Here is a 13,129-nt window from a genome sequence, read left to right on the forward strand (position 1 = left end):
TATGTATTTTTAGAGTTATATATTATTTTATATATTTTTAATAATTGAATTATTATTTAATCTATATTCAAAATTATGTATTATTCTATCCATTGTTCTATGTATGATTGCAGAATTATATTTATCATGAAATGAATTAGTATCATATTCCTCATGCTCTAATACACTTAGGATGCATGTTATTGTTTTAGAGTCATTAGTATGTTATGGCTTACGAAGGATGGCATCCGGACTCTTGAGACCACAGTATTCTTACATTATAGGAGATCCATCGCTCACAGGCCATCCTAGATAGCAATGTAGGCATTCTATTCCTAATCTTACTATTTATATTTTTATAAAAAAAAATATTTGAGAGATACACGTTATCTAATTATTATATCTTATTGCAGAAGTCCAGACACCTCCAATTACGACGAGCCGATGCTGACATATGGAGGATGGAGGATATCTCAAATAGAGTTATATATTATTTATAATATTTAAAGTTTTATAGAGTCTATCGGATTGGACAGATACAGATGGATGTTGGTCTTATTACTGTCTTACTTGAGAGATGGCGCCCAGAGACACATACATTTCATCTTCTATTTAATAAGACGACCACCACATTACAGGATGTTAGTATCCTCACTGGACTATCAGTTGATGGTGAGGTAGTTACAGGAGTTGATCTCACTCTTAATATTTCAGAGTCGCAGGATATATGCTATTGATTACACAGATTTCAGCTTGAGGTATAATTTTTTGATCATTTACGATTGAGGATAGAGTATTTGGATGATCATTATTAATATTTCTATATTAGAGATAATGCACTAGAGAAAATAGTGCGATAGTATGTCAGAGACTACGTACTGTGATTACTAGGGGGTGTCCTTTTACTTGATACTTCATCTAACAAGGTGAAGTTGATCACTACAACGAAAAGGGCCTGTAGCGACAGTTTTTTGCCGACGCTTTTGGAAAGCGTCGGCAAGTTGCGCAGACCTGCCGACGCTTTTTAAAAGCGTCGTCGTTTAACGACGCTTAAAAGCGTCGGCATTGAACGCCGACGCTTTTAGCAAAAGCGTCGTCAAATAAAGCAAATGCCGACGCTTTTGTACAGTAATTTACGACGCTAAAAAGCGTCGTTAGGTTCGTTTAATACCCTTCTTCCCCCGTGCCCTAATCCATCTACCGCCGCCCTTTCCATCCTTAATTTCTTCCGCCGACCCCGTCTCATCTCCGCCGCCGGCACCGTGCCCGCCGTCCACGCGCATCCGCCGTCCACGGCTCACCGCCGTTTGCCGCTCCCCTCTGCTGCCGCGTCCGTCGACGCCGCACCCGCGCTGTCGAAGCCGTACACCGTCCGCTGGAAGCAGCCACCCCACCGGCCCTCCTCCCCTCCCCCCTCCCGGCGGCCATCTTCCCATCACGATTCCCTTCGATTGCCGTGCACTTTTGCTTGGATTTTGTTTGGCGCAGACTGATTCGTGTTCGACCGATTCAATTTCGGCCCAAAGGTTCGGTCTCTCTCTCTCTCCCCCTCCCTCCTTCCCTGTGTCATGACCGGTAATCGCATCTAATATGTGTTTAGCATTTCTCAGAGCGGAAATCCTCTCCGTCATCGAACATCGACGCGGTCTCCGGTCGATCCAGCTCCAGCATCGGATCCACCGCCTGGAAACCCCAGAATCCGAGAAATCCGCAAATCGAATCCTCAAGGTGATGAGATATCCGTGGATTCTGGTATAATTCCCCTGTTCTTTAGTATTTCTTCTTAATTAGTTGATATTGTGGAGCTTGGAAGCTCGAAATTAGGGTTCTTTATATTTAGAAAGACGGACAGAGGATTTACATTGCGAGTTCTTCTCTTTGGAGCTCCGAATTTGATCTAGAATTCTTTGCTGTGGATGCTAGGTTTTAGGGAGTGTGAGGAGATCTTCACATGACTGGTTTTGATACGCCTAGGTCTAGGAAAGTGAGAGAGTTCTTCTCTGTTGAAATTTGATGGTGCAAGTTGTCCATCAATTGGTTTCTCTCTGTGCATGTCCATGTCTGCCTTGTGCATGTGCGATGTGCATGTGACTCATCTTCCATTTCAAGTAGGTGTGTATTCTGCAGTATGGTTCATGTTGCCCGTATCGGCTTATATAGAAAGTTTGATCTGGTAGTTGCTGACTAGTTTGGGCCGGCAATGGGTCATAAAAGGATTCCAAAACCCTTTATTTGGGTTCATTTTCATCTAATGCAAGAGAGGGAGATGGGATAATTTTATACCAAATCTTATGATTCTAATTTACTGGAGATGTGCTACCATGATGTTGTGATACACATTGCTATTTAATGCCTATATAGCGCTAATGTAGAACGAAAGATGAAAGGATACACTGCCTAATATAAGGAAAACAAATAATGAACTTTTGGAGTTATCTGTATTTCGTAGTTTTTTTCTTTTGTAACGAAATGCAAATGCTAATATTATGATCTTCTAGAGTTACACCTTCATAATATTCTAGTTAAAAACAATATGACGTTATTAGTGCTACATGGTTTTCTTTCACAAAACCTGGCGTCCTAAATCCATGTTTTCTTTCATTTTGAAACAAGTATGATGTTAGCAGTGTTGTGTTTTGATTATTTTGTGATTACTTGAGCATGACTCATCTATTTGTCATTATGTTACTTTCTGTGGATGATGTTATTTAGTCTCTTTGGATCAATGATAGTATTATTATATTTCATTTTGGCCTGTTTCAACCTTCCTGCTGTAAATCATACTTTAATCTTGTTTAGCATCCGTCATCATGTCATGCTCTAAATACATGAAACCTTGAATTCATTAATGAAAGTTTTTTTACTGCAATGTTTATGAAGTGTGGTGAAATTTATCCTGACATTTTAGGATGGACCCTGAAAATCTCTTTGATCGGTGAGTATGTTGCTCTTCTTGCTACCAATCCCCCTTACTTATGCTTCTGCATCTATTTTTCACTCACTCTGTCTTCCAGAATCTTCTCTGTGTTTGTTTCCTCTGATCAATGGCATGCTTATATATAGTTCTTTTGAAGTTTCTATTTTACTGTGCTTGTGCAAGGATTATAATGCAAATATGTGTAACAGAAAAATTTTGATTTAGTGAGTAGGCTTGTACTTCATGTATGTCTGTGCTCCAAATTATGCAAGTCATACTCTTTTGGATTTGGTGGTTAACAACTGGTTGTACATGATCAATTTACAACCAGTTATCAAATATCAAATATGGTAAACCTGTGTAGCATAAAATAAATGATATAGAGCTAGATCAATTTACAACCACACCCTCTTAGTATCTCTCTACGAGGTTCACCCGAAAATATGTAGTACAATTAATTAAGGTTGTGATACATGGTTGATGAATGGATAATTTCATAGTTTCATGAATCCTGATCGATTGCTTATCTGACATGTGGTGCTCGTTATGTGGCTGGACCCTGATATCGTGTGGCCTACGTTATCCTTATCTTCGTGACTGATGAAGACTAAGCATCTGGATTAAGCTGGGCCAAGTTTCTTTGTCCACTACTCCCCAAGTTAATATCAGGTATTAAATCAAATTAATTATGAATTAATTTTTCAAAAATTATATTGCATCGAAACATAGACCCGTCTTTTGATTAATGTACATATTCTATTATATCCGTACATTTATTTATTTTTGTACGGATAAAAGAATTATGTACATTGATCAATTGATTGTCCAGTATGGACAGTTTGGAAAATGTGAGTAATTCTATAGGTCATTACCATAATCAAATGGTATGCTGAGAGGTTCGAAAAAAATTTCGGATGGTATTTTCCTTTTGTTCTTCCTATACGGAAGAACTAAGGGAAAATACTGCCGAAATTTTTTTCGGCTCTTGTTGCATATCATTTGATTTTTGTAATTGACCTATAGAATTAATACATTTTCTGAATGGGATAGGACCTTCTTTACCTATTAGTTGATGATAGTAAGCATTTACTATGTAAACTTTATGTAGTTGTTATTTTTTTGGATTTTATGAAATGACTGATATTTTTTACTCATTGCATTAAATATAGATTGTATAATTTTTTTTTATTTTTAGATAAATTGCAAGTTCGGTCAGTTTTATCCTACAATGGACAAAAGTTGGATAAATAAACCAAGGAATAGTAAAGAATATTTAGATGGAGTTCATGACTTCATTAAATTTGGTATGGAGAAAAGTAGTTTGAATGGAAAGATTTTATGTCCATGTCGGAAATGTGTAAATAGTTCTTCTTTAGATCCACAAAATGTTGAAGAACATTTGGTATGGAATGATTTTTTAAGAGGTTATACCGACTGGATTTTTCATGGAGAATCTATGTTGCCATCATCATGTAACCAACCCCTGACTCATTGCGGATCCACTAGCCTAGAAGACAATTCTGCAAGAGATGATGATATAAGGGGTTTGATCACAGATGCTTTTGGATTTGATGTTCAAAATTTAGGAGAATCCAGTAGTATACAAGAAACAGTTGGGATGTTTGATGGATGTACGCATACCGAACGTATGCATGTTGAGGAGCCCATACATACATCTAATGATGAGACAGCTCGTTATCACACCTTAATGAAAGATGCAGACGAAGAATTATATCCGGGTTGTACAAAATTTTCTAAGATTTCTTTTCTTGTTCATTTATTTCATATCAAATATTTGAATGGATGGTCTGGAAAGAGTTTTACCATGCTGCTCAAGTTATTAAAGGATGCATTTCCAGAAAGCACTCGTTTACCACCATCATATTATGAAGCCAAGAAAGTAGTAAAGGAATTGGATCTTGGATACGAAAAGATTCATAGTTGTCCGAAAGATTGTATGTTATATCGGGGTGAAAACGCTAATCAAGAGTCATGCAATGTATGTAGATCTTCAAGATGGATAACACAAAAAGAAGATCGAGATGATGTACTGAATGAATTGGATGCAACGCGGAGTAAAAAGAAACCGGCCAAGGTATTGCGTTACTTTCCTCTTATACCTAGATTGAAAAGGATTTATGCATCATCAAAAACAGCTTCATCAATGAGATGGCATCATGAAGGACGTACAAAGGATGGAATGTTGAGACATCCAGCAGATAGTCTTCAATGGAAAGCATTTGATGATAGACATCCTGATTTTGCCTCTGATGTTCGCAGTGTTAGGTTTGGCTTAGCTTCTGATGGCTTCAATCCATTTCAGACCCTGAGTTCTACCTACAGCACTTGGCCAGTCGTTTTGATACCTTACAATTTGCCACCGTGGATGTGCATGAAACAATCATCACTTATCTTGTCAATGGTTATTCCAGGAGATAAGGGTCCAGGCAATGATATTGATATTTTTCTACAGCCTTTGATAGAGGAATTGAAACAGTTGTGGGAGGGTGTTGATGCATTTGATGCTTCCAACGGCCAAACATTTAAACTACGGACAGCATTGTTATGGACTATTAATGATTTTCTAGCATATGCCAATTTATCTGGCTGGAGTACAAAGGGACGGGTCGCATGTCCTTGTTGTGGAGATTCAACACATTCAATTTGGTTAAAACATGGAGGTAAATTTTATTACATGGGACATCGTCGATGGTTGGAAGCAAATCATCCGTTTCGATTTCAAAAAGATTTGTTTGATGGTACTATAGAATTGGGATGTGCCCCTATTCCACCTTCTGGAACTGATGTTCATAGACAAATGGATGGCATGAATTACAGCTATGGTAAGCACTCAAAGTCCTCTAAAAAAAGAGGAAGGAATGATGTTGAACGCTCAGTGCACGAAGGGTTACCAGAGGAAGTCAGTATCAGTACTATAGATGCAGAGTTGTTTCAAGATCCAGACAATTATTTCGAGGATGAAAATGAGGAAGACACACAGATAGCATCTACACAACAGCCAAGTAAATATTTATGGAAAAAACGAAGTATCTTTTTTGACTTACCTTATTGGAAACATAATCTTATTCGGCACAATCTTGATGTCATGCATATAGAGAAGAATGTTTGCGATAATTTACTTGGAACATTTTTAAACCTTGATGGAAAGAGCAAAGATAACATGAAGGCACGTCTTGATTTAAAAGAAATGGGTATCCGACAGGAACTTCATCCTAAAATGCTTGCTAATGATAGAATTTATGTGCCTCCTGCATGTTACACAATGTCTGCTCGAGAAAAGGATAATTTTTTGAGAGTTTTGAAAAGTATCAAAGTACCCGATGGATATGCATCGAATATTTCACGATGTGTGCATCTAAAGGATCGAAAACTTTCAAATCTTAAAAGTCATGATGGTCACATATTGATGCAAGATATTTTTCCAATAGCTTTAAGATCGTCATTGCCGAAACAAGTTGTTACAATTGTACTTCGATTATCGTCATTCTTTAAGGCATTATGTTCCAAAGTTATTGATCCTCGGAAACTTGATCAGTTAGAATCGGATATTGCAATTACACTTTGCCAGATGAAAAAGATTTTTCCTCCTGGATTTTTTACTATTATGGTACATCTGCTCGTTCACCTAGCTTCAGAAGTTAAAGTTGGTGGACCGGTACATTATAGATGGATGTATCCTATTGAGAGGTATTATTACAAACCTTAAATCTTTTGATAATTTTATTAGAAACAACAGCATACTGATATTTTAATAAATATTTAATTCTTGAAGGTATCTTGTGCGTCTTAAAGATTATGTGCGAAATAGAGCCTATCCCGAAGGCTCGATTGCTGAAGCATATATTGCGGATGAATGTTTGACATTTTGTTCAAGATATCTTCAAGGTGTAGAGACTATTTTTAGTCGGCCTCAACGGCATAATGACTTTGTGGAGAATGCAGAACTGTATAAGTTCTTAACTGCTGGAAAATTCTTGAGAAGAGGTGAAGGTATTGTACTTGATCAAAAATCCTTAGCACAAGCACATCGTTATGTGTTACTTCATAGTGACATAATATCTGACCATCGCAGGTTAGTATATTTAAGGAATGACATCAAAATTTAAATTTTATATTAGATATAATGTTCTAAATGATATATTTATATTTTATGCAGTGAATTTTTAATTTATCAGAGACGAGCCAATCATAACATTCGTCCTAATGCAAGGATTGAACAGCGATGGTTGGTCGAGTTATTCCCTATGTGGCTTTCGAATCAGGTGTGATTTATATTTAATTATTGGATATATTAATTTTTGATACATATTTAATATCAGATAACTCAACTGCACTTCGTCATATCATTTTTTGTTAGGTATCAAAGATGATGGAGACAAATAAGTCAGATGAACTAATAGCTCTTGCTCGAGGACCTAACAAGATTGTGAATAGATATAATGGTTTCATAATTAATGGCTTTAAATTTCATACTAGAGAACGGAAGAAATTTAGAAAAATACAGAATAGCGGTGTTATGGTGGAAGCGGATGAAAAATCCTATTATGGTGCACTTAAAGATATCTATGAGTTGGATTATTATGGAAAATTTAAAGTAGTACTGTTTAGATATGATTGGATAGACATAAACTCACTAAGGGGTTTGAAACAAGATGCAAATGGATTTACACTTGTAAATTTTTCAAGGTTGATACACACTGGTGTGTTATTGAAGGATGACCCATTCATTTTTTCATCTCAAGCTCGTCAAGTATTTTATGTACAAGATGCAAAAGATAAAGATTGGTTTACTGTCATCAAAACAAAACCTAGAGACTTATATGATATGGGAAACCAAGTGGAGGATGATGACGATGACACTTATACACAATGTATGCCCTACAATTTTGTGCCAGCTGATGATTTAAATGATACGACGACGTTGGTTAGAACAGAATTCGAAGAAAATACTACTGCTTGATTGTTATTGGTAATAATTATTTATGATGTATATATTTTGCATTAATTATTGTGTTATTTTACTCCATATATTAACTGATTCTACCTTTTATTTATATAAATGCTAGGTGACATCATGCGTCGCAGGGGACGATATGCTGGTGTGCAGTTCCAGTTTTCACAGACAGAGGTCGGTACGTCTTCTTTAGCACAGCAGCCTGAGGCCAGTTCAGCTGCACAGCATTCTGAGCCCTGTCCTTCATCATCAGCACAGCACGATCCTCCTGTTCATCAGCCAGATGATGAGATACACGTGCAGGGTATATATTGTCTTTCATGTAAATTTTTTTTATTTCATTTTATGTATATTTATGATATAGTTACTTTTATGTATTTTTTGCAGACGGATCCGGGAGAGTACGCCCCAGACGCGGACCCACAGTAGTACGAGATGTGTGGCAGATGCGTGAGGGCGAGAGGATTGTTGTGGAGTGCAATCAACTAGGTCAGCCAATTAAGAAAGCTGCCTGCTTATTGACTTCATTTTTGGGGACTGTTGCTCGGAGGCCTCAGCTATGTCCGTTGGGCTATGCAAAATGGAATGACATGCTTCCAACGTACAAAGTTGAGCTCCTCCGAGTTATAGAGGTAATGAATTGATGTTCATACTGTATATTAATTGTTAATCATTTATATAATTTATTTCATTTAACTTTTTTTTTTTTATAGAGCAAGTTTGTTCTCCCTCCATCCACTCATGATTTTGTAATGAAGTCTCTCAACCGCAAATGGAAAGAATATAGAGCGCAATTGAAGAAGGACTATATGAGACAGGGTATGACAGAGGAGGAGGTTGCTAGGAATTGTCCTCCTGATGTACCCCCTCATCAGTGGATGGAGTTGGTTCATTATTGGTTCTCCGAGAGGGCACAGGTATATTATCTGTTTATTATCTTTTTTTTCTAAATATTTTATAAAAATATTGATTTTTATTATATATTGTATATATAACAAGTTCTTTACTTTATTTTACAGACTTATTCTGCTATTGGTAGAGCTGCACGAGCAGCTCAGTCTGTTCCTCATACATCGGGGTCGAAGAGTTATGCACGACTCCGACAGGAGTTTGTATGTTCCTTAAACTTTCATAATTAACTTTTAATTTTTATGTTCAAATATTTATATAACTAATATCATTATGTATCGTGGACCATGTCTGTATCATGATACTCATATATTTTTTTAAATTATCATAATTGTTTGCTTAAAATTGAAATTATTTGTGTAGGAGGATGAGCATGGGAGGGAACCCGGACAAGTGGAGTTTTACCGGATGACTCATACTCATCAGGATGGTACTTTTGTTCGAGATGAGTCGAGAGATTTATATGTACGGTATTATTAATATTATATTTTTTGCAATGATTTAAATTTAATTTTGTTAGCTATTAATGTATAACTCTTGTTTTCAAAAAAAATACAGGAGAGGGCTACATCTCTCATTGCGGAGCGTGACGACGAGTCCGCAGCATCTACGCAGCAGAGCCGTATCGAGACCGAGGTCTTCACAGAGTTGATGGGACCAGAGCGCTACGGCCGAGTGAGGGGTTATGGAGTAGGAGTCACCCCCACTCAGTTATCTGAGGTTAGTAGATATACGCAGCATGCTGCAGCAGATGCTCAGGATTCACGCGTTCGCAGACTCGAGGCGGAGATACAGGAGATTAGACAGAGTCGTGCCGCTGAGATGGAGGAGATGCGACAGAGCCGTGCCGAGATGCAGGCCATGAGGGGACAGATTGATCGCCTTACATCTTTATTAGAGATGTATGGTTCATCTCAGGTAAACACATAATATTAAATATATATTTTTGTATTAATTTAATGATTTATATATTTTATTTATAGATATGCAAATCATGCTTTTGATATATTTTTTGTAGGCTCCTGGCATATCAGGCACCCGTCGAGATAGCGGCACGTCACGTGGAGACAACGACGACCATCCGCCTGCAGATTGATGTTATTTTATTTTTGTTGTATTTTTATATTTATTTATATTACTCTTGATTGTAATGGACGATTAGTACTTTATTTTTATTTATATAAAATATCGTCTTTTGGTTTGATTAAATTTTCTATTTCAGCTTGCTTTTGATGTGAATGATGGTGATTGTACAGGTGTGAATGTGAATGTGGTGATTGTACATGTTTATTGTATTGTACAGGTGATGTGAATGATGGTGATTGTACAGGTGTGAATGTGAATGTGGTGATTGTACATGTTTATTGTATTGTACAGGTGTGATATGATTTCGTACAGGAATGTATTGTATTATTTTTTTTTTAAATAATATTTATATTTTTTTTCCTCTTAAAACCTTTAACGACGCTTATAAGCGTCGTTAAATTTGTATTTTGCGATGCTTTAAAGCGTCGTAAATTTTTACATTAACGACGCTTATAAGCGTCGTTAAATTTGTCTTTTGCGACGCTTTAAAGCGTCGTAAAGATTTCCATTAACGACGCTTACAAGCGTCGTTAATGTAAATATTTACGACGCTTTAAAGCGTCGTTAATGTAAATCTTTATGACGCTTTAAAGCGTCGTTAAAAAATAACGACGCTTTTAAAAAGCGTCGGCGCTATTCGTCTCCACTCTTACATAGTCGACGCTTTGCCGACGCTTTTCGAAGCATCATAAAGCCAAATAGCGACGCTTTAAAGCGTCGTTAATGACCATAAATAGCGTCATTAATGCCTATTTTTTCTGTAGTGGATGTTTTTACCATTATTAGAGGATTTAGATTTTACTCATAGGCTCAGTTAGGATAGTGCAGCACTAGCTTGCCTGTATAAGACTATGTGTCGGGGTTCTGCGGTAGACCAATCAGAGATCAGAGGTTATCTTGTATTATTGCAAATATGTGATATACAAATTTTAATTTTCTACATTCTATTATAGCTCTAATTGGGCATATCATATATGATTTTTTTTGAATTGGCAGATTTGGGCATGGAAGAGGATACCGACTATTAGTTTATTATGGAAATAATTACTTGAGATGCCACCAAAGCAGCACGACCCCGATGTTCCATTCAGATTAGACGCATCTTGAGGATATAGGTATACAAATATTAATTCCATTACTTACAACTTACTACTGTTTTTAATCCGATAAAATTCAATTAATGTGAACATAACGTCGAGTAAATGGAACGTTGCATTCGATGTTCACCATGTGTCGATAAAGATAGCACGAGTTTATAGATGTTAGCTAGATATATTGACTAATACACGTAGATGAATAATTTTAATTTATATATAAATATTATTTTATAATATTCATAGTCTATTAAAAAATGAGCTTACTAATCCGACTTTATTTTTAATTCTATCAATTTTTGTGGGAGCCATACACAGATCAGATATTATCCATATTACCACAGATTTGCACGGATGGGCATGATATATAGCTTGCTAGGGTGCCGCTTATTTATTTTGATATGGTAAAATGACACCTTCCAGATCATGTGCTACGGTAGTTTGGTCGGATTCAGAACATCTCAGAGCAGTTTGATACCAGCCAGTGGCTTTATCGTATTGATCAATGAGGGAGAGCTCATATTAATTGGCATATCAGACATATACAGTATATCATCATTTGGAATGCACGACGAGATCATATAGTTCATGGTAATCATATATTGAGAGGTCATCCATATACTGAAGACTACATAACTTGGTTTCTTAGCATTACAGTATCGATCATCGGGTAGCCTCGATATGCAGTTTCAGGATACGAGGGTGAGAGTTCTACTGTGCGTATGTTGATAAGGCCTTAAAAATTATCTTATGTCAATCTTATATTCAATTTCAATTCATTAAGTCTTCATTTTACTTCTCATCGTTAATACAAAATATTTTATATAACTACATTATATCTTTGTTTTATGATCTATAATATATTGCTATTTTTTTTGTTATGTATACTAATCGTTTGTCGAATCTTATGTTGAACACTCGTGCTCTATCTACAATTGATGAGGATGAGCGGATTCGGATACTGCAGAAGATTGAAAAATCATATTTAGGGATATTGATGGTGATTGGAGCATCCTATGTGCCAAATATGAGATATACACTATCACCACATATTTCAGATATGTCAGCACCATGTATTCCACAGATGTCATCACCATATGCTGCACATATGCCACTATTTTTTAATCCATATATGCCAGGGCCTTCATCTTCCTACATGTCCCAGATGATAGCATTGGGTCTGAGTTAGCATCATGACTCTTCATCTGAGTGGTCTGATCTTTTTGTTATAGGCCCATCATTAGATCCATATGAGGAGATTAAGGAGGTCACTCAGCTCGTAGATGCTCCAGCAGCACCTATTATTCCTGATATATATATGCTCAGGAGACGTCCACTGATATAGGAGAGGGGCCATCACAGGTGACACAAGAGCATGAGCGATCGTTGAGGAACTTCGTGAGAAGATCCAAGCGATCACAGGCATGACGATGTCCTTGTGGGATTTAGTATTTTTTAGATTTGTAGTACTGTTGAATTTTTTTTGTAAACTGTATATTTTTGTTCTATCTTATATTATTAATTATTGTTTCTATCAGAGTTTTAGATATTTTGCTTATTTAATTCAAGTCTTATGATGCTATATGGTTTGTCATAATCTTTAGATGTGTCTCAAAAAAAAAGTTGAGAAAGAAAATATCACGTTAAAAGAGTTATTTAAATTAGTTTAAAAAATAATATCATGCACAAAAAAAAGTATAAATAATAATGAAAAAAATATATCACACATCCAAAAAAAATGATTTAAAAAATATAAATAAAGTATATCATGCATCGAAGATTAAGGTGAAGAAAAAAATTATCTTAGAAATATCATTTGAGCATATACCACTATTTTTTGATCCACAGATGCTAGGGCTTTCATCTTCCTATATGCCCCAAATGATAGCATCGGATCCGAGTTGGCATCATGACTCTTCACCTGAGTGGTCTGATCTTTTTGTTACAGGTCCATCATTGGATCCATATGAGGAGGTTGAGAGGATCACTCAGCTCGTAGATGCTCCAGCAGCACCTGTTATTTCTGATATACATGCTCAGGAGACGTCTACTGATATAGAAGAGGGGCCATCACAGGTGACACAGGAGTAGGAGCGACTATTGAGGACCTTCGTGAGAAGGTCCAATTGCCACGGACACCACGGCGCCCTGATGAGACTTAGTATTTTT

General features: G+C 36.5%; 1 protein-coding gene across 2 annotated transcripts; it reads left to right on the forward strand.

Moving 5' to 3' along the window:
- The first annotated feature begins 1,079 nt into the window (after nucleotides 1-1,079).
- Nucleotides 1,080-9,931, forward strand: LOC140851440 (uncharacterized). Of its 2 annotated transcripts, XM_073242958.1 has the most exons (10): nucleotides 1,080-1,505; nucleotides 1,590-1,707; nucleotides 3,503-3,565; nucleotides 8,125-8,175; nucleotides 8,259-8,503; nucleotides 8,585-8,788; nucleotides 8,891-8,983; nucleotides 9,144-9,245; nucleotides 9,339-9,698; nucleotides 9,799-9,931. In XM_073242958.1, the coding sequence occupies exons 5-10, from the start codon at nucleotides 8,318-8,320 to the stop codon at nucleotides 9,874-9,876; spliced, it is 1,023 nt and encodes a 340-aa protein (XP_073099059.1). In that variant the 5' UTR covers nucleotides 1,080-1,505; nucleotides 1,590-1,707; nucleotides 3,503-3,565; nucleotides 8,125-8,175; nucleotides 8,259-8,317; the 3' UTR covers nucleotides 9,877-9,931. The 2 variants fall into 2 exon arrangements, with proteins under 2 accessions (XP_073099059.1, XP_073099060.1); XM_073242959.1 differs by lacking the exon at nucleotides 8,125-8,175.
- The last annotated feature ends 3,198 nt before the right edge of the window (nucleotides 9,932-13,129 follow it).

Source organism: Elaeis guineensis, chromosome 9 (genome assembly GCF_000442705.2).
Source record: "Elaeis guineensis isolate ETL-2024a chromosome 9, EG11, whole genome shotgun sequence".
Lineage (NCBI taxonomy): Eukaryota > Viridiplantae > Streptophyta > Magnoliopsida > Arecales > Arecaceae > Elaeis > Elaeis guineensis.

Bases quoted from the DNA above. Each gene is read 5' to 3' on its own strand.
- LOC140851440 (XM_073242958.1), top strand. From the start codon at position 8,318: ATGCGTGAGGGCGAGAGGATTGTTGTGGAGTGCAATCAACTAGGTCAG. The intron at 8,984-9,143 runs GTATGTTCCTTA...TTATTTGTGTAG, and splicing joins CACGACTCCGACAGGAGTTT to GAGGATGAGCATGGGAGGGA. The intron at 9,699-9,798 runs GTAAACACATAA...TATTTTTTGTAG, and splicing joins AGATGTATGGTTCATCTCAG to GCTCCTGGCATATCAGGCAC.